The sequence below is a fragment of the Neomonachus schauinslandi genome, chromosome 5 (genome assembly GCF_002201575.2).
Source record: "Neomonachus schauinslandi chromosome 5, ASM220157v2, whole genome shotgun sequence".
Classification (NCBI taxonomy): Eukaryota; Metazoa; Chordata; class Mammalia; order Carnivora; family Phocidae; genus Neomonachus; species Neomonachus schauinslandi.
The window spans coordinates 20761862-20776455 of record NC_058407.1 but is presented as its reverse complement, the minus strand read 5'-3'; the positions used below and the strand labels follow the sequence as shown (position 1 = coordinate 20776455).

At 37.6% G+C, this 14594-nt stretch overlaps 1 protein-coding gene across 1 annotated transcript in view; it reads left to right on the top strand.

Moving 5' to 3' along the window:
• The first annotated feature begins 218 nt into the window (after positions 1 to 218).
• The window catches only part of ANO4 (anoctamin 4), a 207167-nt gene continuing 192791 nt past the window's right edge, over positions 219 to 14594 (top strand). Inside the window, exons 1-3 of the mRNA XM_044914740.1 lie at positions 219 to 225; positions 392 to 496; positions 12123 to 12259. Coding sequence (XP_044770675.1) covers positions 219 to 225; positions 392 to 496; positions 12123 to 12259 — 249 coding nt within the window. The remainder of the gene's footprint in view (positions 226 to 391; positions 497 to 12122; positions 12260 to 14594) is intronic.

Sequence of the window (14594 nt, the reverse complement as noted above, 5' to 3'; positions counted from 1 at the left end):
AAATAAAATCTTAAAAAAAAGTATTTGTGTTGAATATTACTTTTTAGCCTTGTGAAGCTGAAAATTTTAAATGTCCTTGGGTGGAGGCTAACATGTTTTATTCTTCACCTAGGAAGTCATCAGTAAATACTATGAAGTGTGTGGTATTTTAATAAAGTAATTGCCTAATTTTTTACATTGGAAATACAATTAAACCTTGTTGGTCCCATAAGGAGCAAATGGCTGGTCATATTTCTCATTTTTTTTTAAAAGTCATTTTTCTAAGAGGGAGGATCATTGGCAAATCAGCTGGCTGTTCTTTTTAGATTTTGACGTTGCTTCTCCTTGGGACCCTAATGCTGGGCTCTCTGATAACCAGTGCAAACTCCATGAATATCTTTCATTTCTCTAGAAGGAGGTGTGGATTTGCAAGGCTACCAGCTGGATATGCAAATACTACCTGACGGCCCAAAGAGTGATGTGGACTTTTCAGAGATTCTTAATGCAATACAAGAAAGTAAGTTTCCCTCAAATTTTAATTTGACCATGAAAGGAGAAACTATTCTAATACTTGGGAGGGATAATAAAACTAGAAACCCTAGATGCCAAGTTAAAAGAAAAATGTCGTAAAGGAGATACTGTGTAAAATAATTTTGAGACCAGAAGAGATGGTTAGTGAAATGCAGGTTTAGTTTGCGAAACTGAGCCACACAGTATTGGAGTCTTTGAAGAAGCCTGATGGAAGAACTCTAGTTCTATATTTAGTATACTATAATATTTAATAAATTGCTAGGTACTATAATTTTTTAGATTCCTTGATTAATCATAATCAAATAAATTTTTGAGAATACTATTACTAGAATACTATTCATTTGCTCAGATGTACAAGTAGTAAGAAGTAAATGTTGATGCAGTAACCTGAAATCATAAATTTATTCTCCAAAATGGGTATCTCAAGTCACTGATGATGGGCTGTGACTTGGGAAGTCTTCTAAGCATTTTGATTAATCATTTATTCTTCTTACATTACTTTGTTTTATAGTTTTTACTAAGAATTTGATCTTAATCAATACATTTACTCAAGTTGTAGATTTAACATTGAGGATGGATGATGTGGTATCATAGACTAAGTCATTAACATTCGTGTTTCATTATCAGAGCTCTAATACTAAATAATGATACTCTTTTAAGATCAAATAGTATTCTACCGTGTTATGTTTGAAGGAGTTAGATCTGAAGAGCACTGCAGGAAGAACCACTGTAATTTTTTGCTACTTTTAGTTTTGTGACACTGCGTTCTAATACTAAACTTTTAATGAGCAATTTTAAGCATCTTCATAGCAGTTATCCCCTTTTGTCGTCATACTGCCCTCCTGACCTTCTGAAATAATTAATACTTCCACTTTATAGGTAGGACAACTGAGGGTGGAAGTTACATACCAAGGTAATATCAAGAATGGAGGCCAGACTGGAATGGAGGGTCTCCTACCCTTCATTTAATTCCTTTCTGAATGTGCTCAGTATGGGGTTTAAACACATCAGGGAAAAGGATCCTGAAATTGAAGATGAGGCTGGTTCTAAGAGAAATACTTTTAATGAGAAAGAAAAAGACCAGCTATTTGTTCTGCTTGGGCAATCCCTTAATATTAGGTTATGAATAAAAGAGAAAAAATTTCCCCAGGAGATTAAAAATCCAATTAATAGACATTGGAGCGAAAATAATTTTTTCATGGAAAGTTATAAAATTCTGTAATTACTTCATCTGATTTGAAAGATGATATATAGTGCTGAAAGGATTTTTTTTTAAATTTTAGTAAGTGATAAAAGTTGGCTTCTATGCAAGTGCAGGAGATGAACTTAAAAATTTTTTAGGGCTGCATGAACTTACATCAAAATGAATTAAATGTTTATAAGACTATTTTTACAGTAATTTTTGTTAGCATATCTTACTAAAGACACATTTGTATATGATAACTTTTATTGTTTAGAATGGTGAGCTCTTTGTGAACAAGTAGAAGCGTATGTTTATGAGTAGTTAATATTTAAGTTTAAAAATAAGAAAAGGGAAATATTATTTCACCTTAAAATGCAAATAAACTCCTTATAGGTTTAAGGATTTTCTAATACTTTGGAACTAATCTGTTTTCTTGTTTAAAAAAAATAAGTTTTATGCTAAGTAGGTTTGGGAAGCTGCCTACCTGGCCAATGTCATTTCTGGTAGGAAAGATTTGGGCCATTTATCTACCTTCAGTTTCACCCTAGATTCCAAATGTGATTCAGATATTTAACAAGTTAGTTGAAATTTCTTTTTTTTTTTTTTAAAGATTTTATTTATTTGACAGAGAGTCACAGTGAGAGAGGGAACACAAGCCGAGGGGGTGGGAGAGGGAGAAGCAGGCCTCCTGCCGAGCAGGGAGCCCGATGTGGGGCTCGATCCCAGGACCCAGGGATCATGACCTGAGCTGAAGGCAGACGCTTAACGACTGAGCCACCCAGGCGCCCCCGTTAGTTGAAATTTCTAAGTATAAAAACATACAGTTTGGTTCTTCAAGGGGCTGTACCTTAGATTATTATTTGTAGGAAGCTTCGAGAGACCAAATTACAAAAATGTAAAAAAAGATAGGATTTGGACATCAGAAAAATTCCTTCTCTCCTGCAAACATTTTTTTTTTTTTAGATGATGGAAAGATTTCATTATTTTCTTGGAATTTTGTGGACATATAGGTATGATCTTTAAGATCAAGCTGGGAGTGAGAGAGAATTTGAAACATTTTTTGAGTGTCTAAGGTAGGCCAGTCATTATAGTAAGTGCTCTTCCCTTACTATCTCTTTTCTTAAAACAACCCTACAAGAAATAGTAGATGTGTTTTCTCCATTTTAAGGGTGAAAAAATTGAGTATACCTCCCCAAGGCTATATGGTTAATATTTGATTGTCAATATTTAGTCATATGCTGGCCCTTGTTCTGATAAATAAAAGATTAAATAAACACGATTAGGAAAAGTGAACTACTCTGGATTTTTTTTTTTTAATCTTATTTTGTTATGTCTTGATGCAAGAATTCTTCCCCATGCTTCTAGATTGTAAAATATGTTTACATTTTTTTCCTGTAGTGCTTATGCCCTAAAAATGGCTTTATCTGTTCAAAAGATGTCTTAGAGAGGCTAGCTATTTAAAAGCTGTTTCTCAACTTTCCCTATAACAGATGTACAACTTATAAAGAAGAAAAGTTACTCACCCATCTCTCCATGTCACCTGTCTTGTGTCTGGCACTATGTTATGCATTGTATCTTAAAGCAGTAGTGAACGTTTTGGTGCACAGTTCAGTTCAAGAGAAATTAAAACACAGATCACATTTTTTTTTATTGTTCAAAATGAAAACAACTTGATTGCTTTCTAGGAGGAAAGCATTTCTATGTGGCAGTATAATGTAAGGGTGTGTGTGTGTGTGCGTGTGCGTGTTTTCCTTGATGTAATTTTTCCCTCTCTGTTCTAACCCGTTGTTCCCCATCCCAAGATGGTAGCTAGGTTCCCTAAACTCCTTTGTTTCAGCAGCGTTCTCTGTTATCTGAAGTTCCTGGCTTTTGTTTTCTGAAAGTCTGGGCTTCTGAGTGGCTAATCCTTCATAAAAAGAGGCAGACACACAGAGATACCCACAAAGACAGAGGGAGAAAAGGCATTTCCTGTCCAGTTACCTTAGATTGTCCTGCAGTGGTAGCATGGCTTCCCATGAGCTGGGGCGGGGGGGGGGAAGAAGGGAGGGAATGGCTGGGTTGTGTGTCTGGAGCCTGCACTTGAGCCACCTGAACAGCCAGCCTTGGCTAAGATTCTCCAGCCTGAGGAAGGAGCAGGTCTTCCATAATTCAGGGAACTTCAGGGATTCTGGGAAGGGGACAGTCTCATCTTCCCATTGCTTTGTTGTATCTCTAGTACCTTAAACGGAATACAGAGTGTAGTAGCTGCTCAACAAATTTTGTTAATGAGTGAGTGAATGAATTCTACTCTAAACTTGCAAAGTGGGTAGCTCAGCAGTAGCAGTATGGCTTGGAGACCTGAGTGGTCTCTAAACATTCTGCTCTTTACAAAACCTCTGTCAGAACCTTTTACAGTCCTTCATATGTGGGGTAGAGGAATGGGAATGTCAGTAATGACTGAAATTAATTATCTAAATTGTGGTTGACCTGGTCTACCAGGCCAGTTGGAGTGGGGACTTAGAGACAGATTTAACTTGATGTAATGATGAGTTTGTCTAGTAAGATTCTTACCCTCTAACAGTCCAGGGATTTTAGTGCCTACTGTATTAGGTACAATAATATCAATTAAAACAAAAATATTCTGCTTTTTAGCCACCAGACTTTTAAAATCTGGACATTTTTTAGAAGCAGACATTTAGAAATATTTCATTCTGAAATTAGATTGTGAATCACATCTTAAAGCTCTGTAGTCCATGAAGCAGGTGTGTATGTGTATGTGCATTTATTATATCAGCAAACCATTAAAAAAGATATTATTCAAAGGCTATACTGAACCTTTCAATTCTTGCTTTAAATTATTACCAGTGCCCAGCCTTTTCTAGGGATCATTTCTCTCCCCTCCCACACTTTTTGTTGCCCACCCCTCCTGCTTTGTCCTTAGTTTTTCTTTTCTTGATTCCTAGTATATACAGGTACAGACTGTGGGGACTCTCAAGTGGCATTCAAACCATGGCACATTATTGTGTTATAGTCCATTAGGTTCTAACGAAGGAAAGAGAGCAAAAAGCAAAGTGTTTGAAATGAGGACTTGGAGGTTGGAAGGATCGTTGTTATCCTGTGGTCGGACCCTCTGTGCTTGCACGTGTGTCTACACAATCACAGTGGTGTTCCTGCTTTGGTGGAGCTCTGTGCTTCTGTGCCCACGGAGACTGAGTCATTTCTCAGTGACATCCAGTGAGTCATTTTGAATCCAATCTCTTGAGCCCTGACTTCCAGTTTTATTTTTAATCCATATGGTCATGCTGTTTCAAAGGGGAAGATGGGGAAGAGGGAGGTGCTGACATATATTGAACATATAATCTTGCCTGGCAACTCTGTGGTTGACCTTTTACCCATATTACTGTATTTAGTCTTAAATTCTATTTGCCTTAATTTCTACATCTGAAGGGGGATAGTTCTAGTAAATCTATGAAAAGCCCTTAGTATGGTGCCTGGCACATGGCAAATGCTGCATTACTGTTGGCTGCTACCTTGTCTTCATTCCTCTCAACAATCGTGTGTGGGACCATTGTATTATCCCCACTGAAAAGATAAAGACACTAAAGCTTGAATAAGTTAAATAACCCAATCTAAGAGCTGGTAGGTGTGAGGACTAGCATTTGAACCCAGGCTTGTCTGAATCCAGAGCTCATGCTTTTTCCAAAGAAGGGGAAGTTATGGTCAGGAGATTCTGAGGATCTTTAATGCAGAACATCACTGACTTCATTTCATGTTGTGAAGAGATAATCAAGGCTATTGAGCAAAGCTTGAATTACGTACTTGGTTCTTCTCTAAGTATCATTCTCAGGTTGTTAAGAGGTACTGTTATTATCTGCCTTGTTGTAGAAGTAATCAAGGTATCTGTCCCTTTCTTTAGAATGAAGTTAGTAGCAAGAGAAGCTCTTCATGAGAAACATGCTTTCCCAGGAACAAGTTAATGATCTTTGCCCCATGACAGAGTGTCCTGTGGATGCCCCATGCTATGGTCTATGCTCTGTTTTATAAACTGTATCATTACTGAGCCAGGAAATGCCAATGAAATTTTTTTAATGACCACATATTTTAAAAAAAAATTATGACTTTTTTCTTTGCAGAGATAAATTTTGAATCTTAATGTATTTCAAGTAAACTTCCCATGGCAGAAAAAAAGTGCCTACTCTCATATGTATAACAATTAGAACCCTAGCTTTCTTTCCTCAGGTTTTCTTTGGGGAGATGTTAGTACAATCATTTAATTGTTGATGTACCACACTAGCAGAGCTTTCCAAACTTTTTAAAGCAGTAGAATCTATTGTTTCTCACTCAAATATATTTTCACATATAATCTCAATATATAAGAAAGTTAACTTAGTTGTTTGGGGTGGCTGGGGATAGAGGGTGTAGTGCTTTTCCCACTTAGTTTCGTCTTTGTCCCTTCCATCGCCCCTGAAGCTCCCCCAAAAAGATCCAGGGGTTCCAGGGAACACACTTTGAAATCCACTGACCTTTGGAAAGGAATAAAACTAGCTGAGGGAGGATTTATGTCTTCTCCAATTACTTTATTTTGAGTTTTCCAAATTAGGCCCTTTTTTCCTCTCATTGGTAAACCAAAGAGTCTCTGCCTTAGGGATGTCGTAAGATTCACTCGAAGTATATTGAGCAGAGTCCTAGGCTTGCTGGTATACATGTTAAGTAATGTTTGGTCTTTAAAATCCCAGCCTAAGGTGCTCAAAGCTGTGCTGAGTCTGTGTGTTTCTCTGAATTTTTAAAAACATTTAACTGAATCTATTTGTTAAATTTTAAAAAGTGTCAGACCTGTCCAGCAACAGATGTAAAGTCTAGCTTTATTCAGATAAATATTAAAACTGTGACAAGATAGCTGGTTGGTGGTTAAAGGACTTCCTGTGCTTGAAAGCCAACACGATTTTTTTAGATTATTTATTTATTTATTAGAGAGAGAGCGAGCGCACACGAGTGTGTGCAACCACATGCATGAGAAGGGAGGAGGAGGGGGAGGGACAGAGGGAGAGCTCAGACCCACTGAGCTGGGAACCCAATGTAGGGTTCAATCCCAGGACCCCAAGACCGTGACCTGAGCTGAAACCAAGAGTTGGACGCTTAACTGACTGAGTCACCCAGGCTCCCCAAGCCAAACATGATTTAAGAACAGTAGGATGCTTTCCACAGAAACAAGAAGCCAGCTAGAAACAGCATGGATTTAGGGGTCAGAACTGGGTTAGGTTTCATCTCTGTCACTTACTAGCTGTATGGCCTTACTTACTGTCTCTGAACCTGCCTTCTTTCTTATAATGCCCTTCTCCTAAGGTATTTTGAGGAAGAAAAGGGAAAACAGACCTGAAAATCCTTAATACACAGTTGGCTCTCAATAGTGCCCTTTCTTCTGTCTCCCTTCCCACTTCATACTCAGTCTCTGGGTCTGAGAGAAACAGATACTCTGAAGCAATCCCACTAAGATAACTAGAGTAAGAAAACAAATTGATAGAATCTTACAACTAGTTTTTATTTACTTAAAAATGGGCACTGAGCACCTCCTATTTGCTAGTCAGTTTTACAGCTGCCTTGGGCCTTGACCTGGAAGAGACCCTAGGGCTAGATATAAAGATGAACTTGTTATAAAACAGCCAGCTAAATGTTCAAATTAAGATGTAAACAAGCTTTTTTGTTTCTTTTCATTCTAAATCATTCCTGAAGGTGTCCTTTTTTGTGTGTTTTCTAATGAGGCTTTGAGGTCAGTATGCAATATCTTCAGAATTCTGAATATCAGATGTAATAATTTGGAACTCGGGACAAAAATAGTAAAATGAGCTGGCACTCTGGAGGACAGATATAGAAACCTGGATTACACTACACAGTCCTCTCATGTTCTCTTCAGTGACCTATAATTTCACTTGATTTTCTCTGCATCAGAAAATACTGAGATTAAATACTCCTGTGCTGGTAAATGCCTCTGTGGGGTTTTTCTGCTGCATTTGAGGAATAGGAGATTTAAAAGAGCAGTGAGTCGAGGGCTTTGATTTTTTAGTATTTATTTCTTACTCTCTAAAAGACACACTTACTGTTTATTTTCCCTGCCTTTTTAGCACTGATTCGATTTCATCCACCCTAGCACCTAACCTAAATGTTTTCTCAGTGAACAAATGGCGGAAGATCATTAATTTATTTGCTTATTTATTTGAGCCCTTGAAATATATTTGTGGTCTTTTTCCCCATAGAGAATGAATAATGGCTAATAATCCAAGGGATTTTCACTGAATAAATAATTATAAGTATTTAATGAGTAGATTCAGTACTGTTGAGGTAAACTTGCCTTCCCATCACATGAAGTATGTCAGGATCACTCTGCCTTCTGGTCCTCTGACTTCTCTGCTCCGTCTCTATTGTGGAATAACATAGCAAGTCAGCCTACAGAAATCTCTTTCCTATGCTGAGTTTGATGATTTACTCAGACTCTAGCAGGTTTTTGGTCTCCCAGGCAATATGAGGTTCTTGACTCTTGTGTAGCTGTTACATGTGAGTCTTTGCTGTTCTGTTCCCTGGCCGTCTTAGGCTGAGTGCCTGTTTTTTGTGAGGGAGAATTATTTGAGCCTCTCTCTTGCTTTCCAAGTGTATGGTATCTACCTATTGTGACTCAGCTTCCCAATTCTGTTCACACAGCCCTCTCTGAGTTGATGCAGTGCAGGTCTGTTACTTGGGTTGCATGGAAGGTGAAGGCATCCATTAAAAGTAACCTTGTTTGGATGTAGAGTATCTTTGTGACATCCATGCCATGGATAAAAAGGCCCCACTGTCACCTTGGCTGGATGTGAGGTGTGGGAGGACAGGGGCCGTGTCTGCCACGTCCAGTATTTGACCTAACCCAGCACAGTGTCTGGCCAAGGTAGGCACCCACTAAGTACTTGCTGAATAAACAGATTTTTTAAAAAATTGATTAACTTTTGAAATTGGGGGTTGTTTTTCTCCTTAAAGAAATGATGTAAGTTTGCTTCAAAAGATATTGTACTTTGTTTCTAAAACTTAGCTTGTAAAGCTGCTCTATCAGTAACAATGGGGGAGTATTGGTAAAGGGCACACGTTTCTTCTGTCTGTATATTTGTCTACATGTTCTACTGTCTTCTTCTGACCGTGTGTTCAGCTGAGCATTTTTTTGACAGATCAGCATTTTAAAAAAATTTTTTTATTGTTATGTTAATCCCCATACAGATCAGCATTTTTAATCTCTGCTAAGGCTCTTGAGAGGCTGGCAGGTGATAACAGTGCCTCAATAACACTTAATTCTCTAAAAATCAGGTTGTACCACATACTGCTTTTCCTTGAGAACTCAGGTAACATTAGCCCCATAACAACTTCGGACAGTAATACTGATGGGCAGAAGGAGGGAAAACAGACTTCTCTTCCTTTTTTCAAGTGAGCTGGTTCCTCTAGAATCAAATAGTTGCGCCTTTAATGTAGAGCAGAATTTTTCAACCTCAACACTATTGATGTTTTGCACTAGATAACTCTTGTAGGGGGCTATTCTGACATTGTAGGATGTTTAGCAGTATCCCTGGCCTCTACCTGCTAGATATTAGCACTACCCCCCTCTCCTTAGCCATGACGATCAAAAATGTCTCCAGACAATGCCATGTATCTCCAGGGTGACAACAGAGTCCTAGTTGGGAACCCCAGAATATAGAGGGCTTTATAGAACCGATTGTACCAACTCCAGAAAGTGACACCAGCAGAAGATGATCTGGTAATTTTCTACCTTAGCAAAAGCAGAGGGGCAATTCTCATGGAAGGATGAATGGATATTCAAGAGTTTGAACCCAGGGTGCCAGTCAGTCAGATGGACATGAATCTCAGTGTCCTCTTTAGCTTCTTTATTTCATACCTTACCCCAGTCTACCCTTCATAACAACCATTCCAACTTGTAAATGCCTCACCTTTTCTGTTTTGTGTTGCTAAGGCTCAAGTGCTGACGTAAGGCCCCAGTGTGTAAAATTGATAAACCAACATTTCTTGCAGATCTGCCGTGGGTCAGACTAACATGTATATGATCTCACTGAATCCTCTCAGCCACCCTGAGAGAAGTTTCCCATACCTACCTCACCAGTGAGGTAATGGGAACACAAGTTCACATAGCTGATCGGTGGAGTTTAGAATTGTAAGCAGATCTACTTTGCTGAAATATTTTTATCCTGTTGTTCAAATCTAATCAATATCTACTTGAAATTTAATCACTATGTACTTAAAAATTTAATCAGTATCTACTTGCAACTGTGGAGCTCCTGGCTTGTGAATAAGAATTGTTTTAGGAAAAATGTATATGCAAAGTCCTAGAACCATAAGATATTGGAGAAAAGGGGCTCTCAGACATCATTAGACTGTGTCCACCTTGAGATCATTGTTCTGTCATTAAACAAATATGTGTTGAGGGCTGTGCCAGGACCTCTGTACATCTGGTCAAGACAGACAGGGTCCCTTGTGGAACTTATATTCTAAAAGGGTAAATGTCCATCACACAGTAAACAAATGAATAAACAATATAATTACAGTTTGTGATAAGTGATGTGAAGAAATGAGCAGTGAGAAGGGATGGAGAATAATTGGAGGAGGGGGAGTTTCTTTATGTAGGGTTGTCAGAGAAGTTGTCTTTCCTCTTGACATCTCCCACACTAGACATAACTGTGCTCCTTCAAAACTGTTCCTTTCCTTGCGTTCCTGTCACAGCACAGGTGCTCCTAAATCCCAGTTGTATGAAAAGACCATGATGTTTCTTTCTTTGGAGCTGCGAGGTCTAAACACCTGTAGTAAGTGTATTAGTTTACTCTTGCTGCTGCCACAAATTACCACAAACTTAGTGACTTAACACAAATTTATTTTCTTACAGTTCTGGAGGTCAGAAGTCATCGAGGTGCCAGCAAGACTGTGTTCCTTCTGCAGGCCTAGGGGAGAATCTGCTTTCTTGCCTTTCCCTACATTCTTGGGCATCTGCATTCCTTGACTCATGGCTCTGTCCTCCATTTTCAAAGCCAACATCTTAGCATTTTCCAGTCTGTCTCTCTGATTCTGACCCTCTTGCCTCCCTTGTAATTCCATTGGGCCCACACATATAATCCAACATAATCTCCCATTTTAAGATCCTTGAATTAATCACATCTATAGAGTCCCTTTTGCCATAGAAGGTAACATATTCATGTGTCCAGGAATTTGATCACTTTTGGGGGCCATGATTCAGCCTATCATAGTAAGCAATAAATGTTAATTTTATTGCCATGCCGATTTTATTTTACAGAAGAAAAACTCAGATGTTAAATGAGCTGCTTTAGAACCTAGTCACACCATCTCAGTAGATGATCTCTATTCCTTCTATATCCATACTGTGTTCTTTTCTTTATAATACTCAATGCAATTTACCATTCTTCGACTATTTGTTTTGTTTACTTATTACCACAAGGGCAGGAAGACAAGTCACTTTTATTTATCAGGGTATGGCTATCACTCAACTCTGTGCAAAACATAGCGTGCACCTCTTTAAAAATTTTTTGAATGAAAGGATGAATACTCTTGTATGTGCTATGTAAATAGTACCGTATTGCCTACAAATCATTCTGCGCCACAGCTTGTGGTGGGTTAAAAATCCTGAGCGATTGCAATGTTGGTCTGTCATTGGAGTTGCTAAGGAAGGGTTCTGTACCTGGCACTAACTACTGCTGAACTGTCATTTCTGGTCCACTTCAAGGCGTTACGCATTTGACCGTTATAGTCTTTATTTGGAAATCTGATATATAGTGCTTTATGTATTGGCATCAACAGTCTCTTGGGAAAGCCCCTGAATGGGTAACTTCGTGATTTCAATTCATGATTAGAGAAAGAAGAAATGCAGAAAACCTAACTGCATGCTTTATTACTGCATGAGGTTTTCTTAATTAGACCTTGGGAAGTAACAAAGGAATAAAATTATAGATCTTACTGAACCTTGCAGTTGGCACATAATATGGGTTCACTTGGCAAGTTATATGGCACTTTCATGAAAAATAAAATGAGATAAAATAACAAAGGTTATGTCCAACACAGAGAATGAGTTCTTAGAAGTAATAAGTGAAAGTACTTTATGCTAAACAAGTATGTGAAAGAAAACTAAACAAACATAACACCTCCTCTTGTCATTGAAGGCAAATTTTATTTATATTATGGAGGTACTTTACTTTGCTTCACATTGTCCTTGATCTTGCCTAATCAAGACACTCTTTAATCAAACATGTTTTATATCTGACATCTTTTTCTTTTAGGAAATAATATACTTATTATTCAAGGTGTTATTGAAACAATGAACAAATATGAAGCCAAAGAGAGGTGTCTTCTATTTTGGTATTTCTTTTAAGATCCCAAATTCTTAACCCCACTTGTAATGTATTTATTTTGGTTTTAGTGGCCAAGGATGTCAATATTCTTTTTGATGAATTAGAAGCTGTCAACAGCCCTTGCAAAGATGATGATTCTCTGCTTCACCCTGGAAACCTGACCAGTACTTCAGATGATGCTAGCAGATTGGAAGCAGGAGGAGAGGTAAGTGTATGATTTCTCACAAGTAAAATATTTCATCCAGGTGGAAACCTGTGAAGCATATTCCAGTGGATTGTTTAAAGTCATCATTTCATTGAACTGTAGGTTTCCAGAAAACAAGCGGCAGGTCTTATATTCTTTTGATTTCCTCCATAGGTCTAGCACATTTCAGGGATCCTGAATCTACCTATGTTTAAAACAAACTTTCACTAAGTGATGTATTTCCCTTCTTATACCTAGAGACATTTCGTTTATATAAAAGGATATAAAACCACTTGTCATTTTATGATAGTCTACATTCTGAGTGTCACTAGTAGAAAGAAAGCTTTACAAGCATGGACTTTCTTGTGTAAATCCCCCAGCACATAGAACAGTCACACAAAATGGACCAGCTTTCAGTATTTTCTGTTTGCCTCTGTAATCTGGAAACTCATTGCAAGTGTAAATAGATCCATCTGTTCATATGTCATTTTGGAAGAAAAGTCTTTTGTTAGGGGCATTCACTCTTGCTTAGATTTTGTCTCAGTGGAGTTTAATACCTTCTTTGTATATGCATTAGGTATAGGTAATACGAACACAAAATAAGAGTCTTTTATTGCATAGTCCTCTTGTTCTTATTTATTCCAGAGCCAGTTAACCATTGACAGGATGACGCCTTTGAACAGGAAAAATTGTTTACTTCTACCAAGCTTCCCAGACCTCTTTCTACCAACATCATATGCTACTGTCCATGTATTTTTTTTTTTTAAACCTCATTCCTTTGTCATCTCTTCACACAGTTACCTTGAGTACTATGACCTGACATAAAGGAGATATCTCAAAAGGGACCTCAAAGAGCACCTAGTCTTATCTCCTTAACTTACAGAGAAGGAGACAGTCTCAGGAGGGTTAAGGCTTTGCTAACCCCCCTCATGATGCCGTGGCTGAGACCTTGTTTTTGCAGACAGATGCTGATGTGCTAAATCTACAGATTTAGATTATTATTATTTGCTTGGCAAATAATTGTTAAGAAAGTGTTTATTTGGGTAGGCTTCTGAGTACCTCTTAAAGCAAAAACCAAAAAAAATAATCAGTGAGGATTGATCATCTATTGAGAATGTCTGCACCAAGGCATGGGATGTGACATTTCCATCCCTTCTGGCTGATATTTTCCCTTTTGGATGAGCTGGCATGCATGGCACTTATGCAAGAATGTACATTATAGCAATGACCTTGGAGGTCTGGTATGTTTGCCTCCCATACACCCCTACTTGAAAACTGTTGTAAACTGGGCCTATAGAAAAGGTAGCCAGCCCCCTAATCCCATTTCCACTTCCTAGGTTCATAGACATGTTTTTGAAATCTATCAGCCTGAGAAACCTGGCTCGAGCCTAACCGGCCTGTACTTGATAGTCTCTTTCAGTGTTGTGCATGATTATAACAAGCCTATGGAGCCTAGAAGAAAATTATACCTACTATTTTGTTAATTTTTATATATGTAGTCACTACAAAATAATATTTATAACTTACATGTAAGTTTTGAAGCATAATTATAAAATGAACACCTTAAACTACCATCTAACTGATGAACTAAGATGATATTTTTCCAATTATCATGGCAACCTAGTTGTGGGTTACTAACTCCAATTATTTTTAGTGGAATGGAAAATTAATATTAGCATGTATGCAAGTAGAAAGGATAAGTATTGTCTTGTGAAACTTTTGTCTCAGATCCTTGGTATGTTTACATATGCACACAGATATCACAAAGTAAAATGTTTTTTTCTTACCGTGGGCAAAATTTTTGAGGAATGTTGAACTAGAATAATACTAAAACCACCAAAGCTACCTTTAATCCCATCCCTCTACCATATTCCTGAATTTTTGTTTTTTATTCTCTCGCTCTAAAAATAGCTTTACCATGCACATACATAGCCTTAAAAACTTCTTTCTAGATTCATTTTATTTTGTGCTTTATTAAAAATCATGTAGTATGAAGTCTTCTGTGACTTGTTTTTTTTTCTATGTTGTTTTAAGATATGTGCTTACTATTAGATGTAACTGTAGTTCATTCATTTTTACTGCTATTCCACTGTATGACTGTCCCACAATTTATTTACCTATTTGCCTGTCCATGGACATTTGAATTGATTCACATTTTTTATTTTCTACTCTTATGAGCAGTGCTGCTATGGATAGTCATATACATGTCTCCAAATTGCTTTAATAAGGATTTTTCTTGTTATGGGTTGTATGTTATCCAAATGTTCAATTTTACAAGATAATGCCAGTGTGTTTTCCAGAGTAAGTATATCCGTTTTCACTCTCACTTTTAGAATATGATCATTCTCAGTTGTCC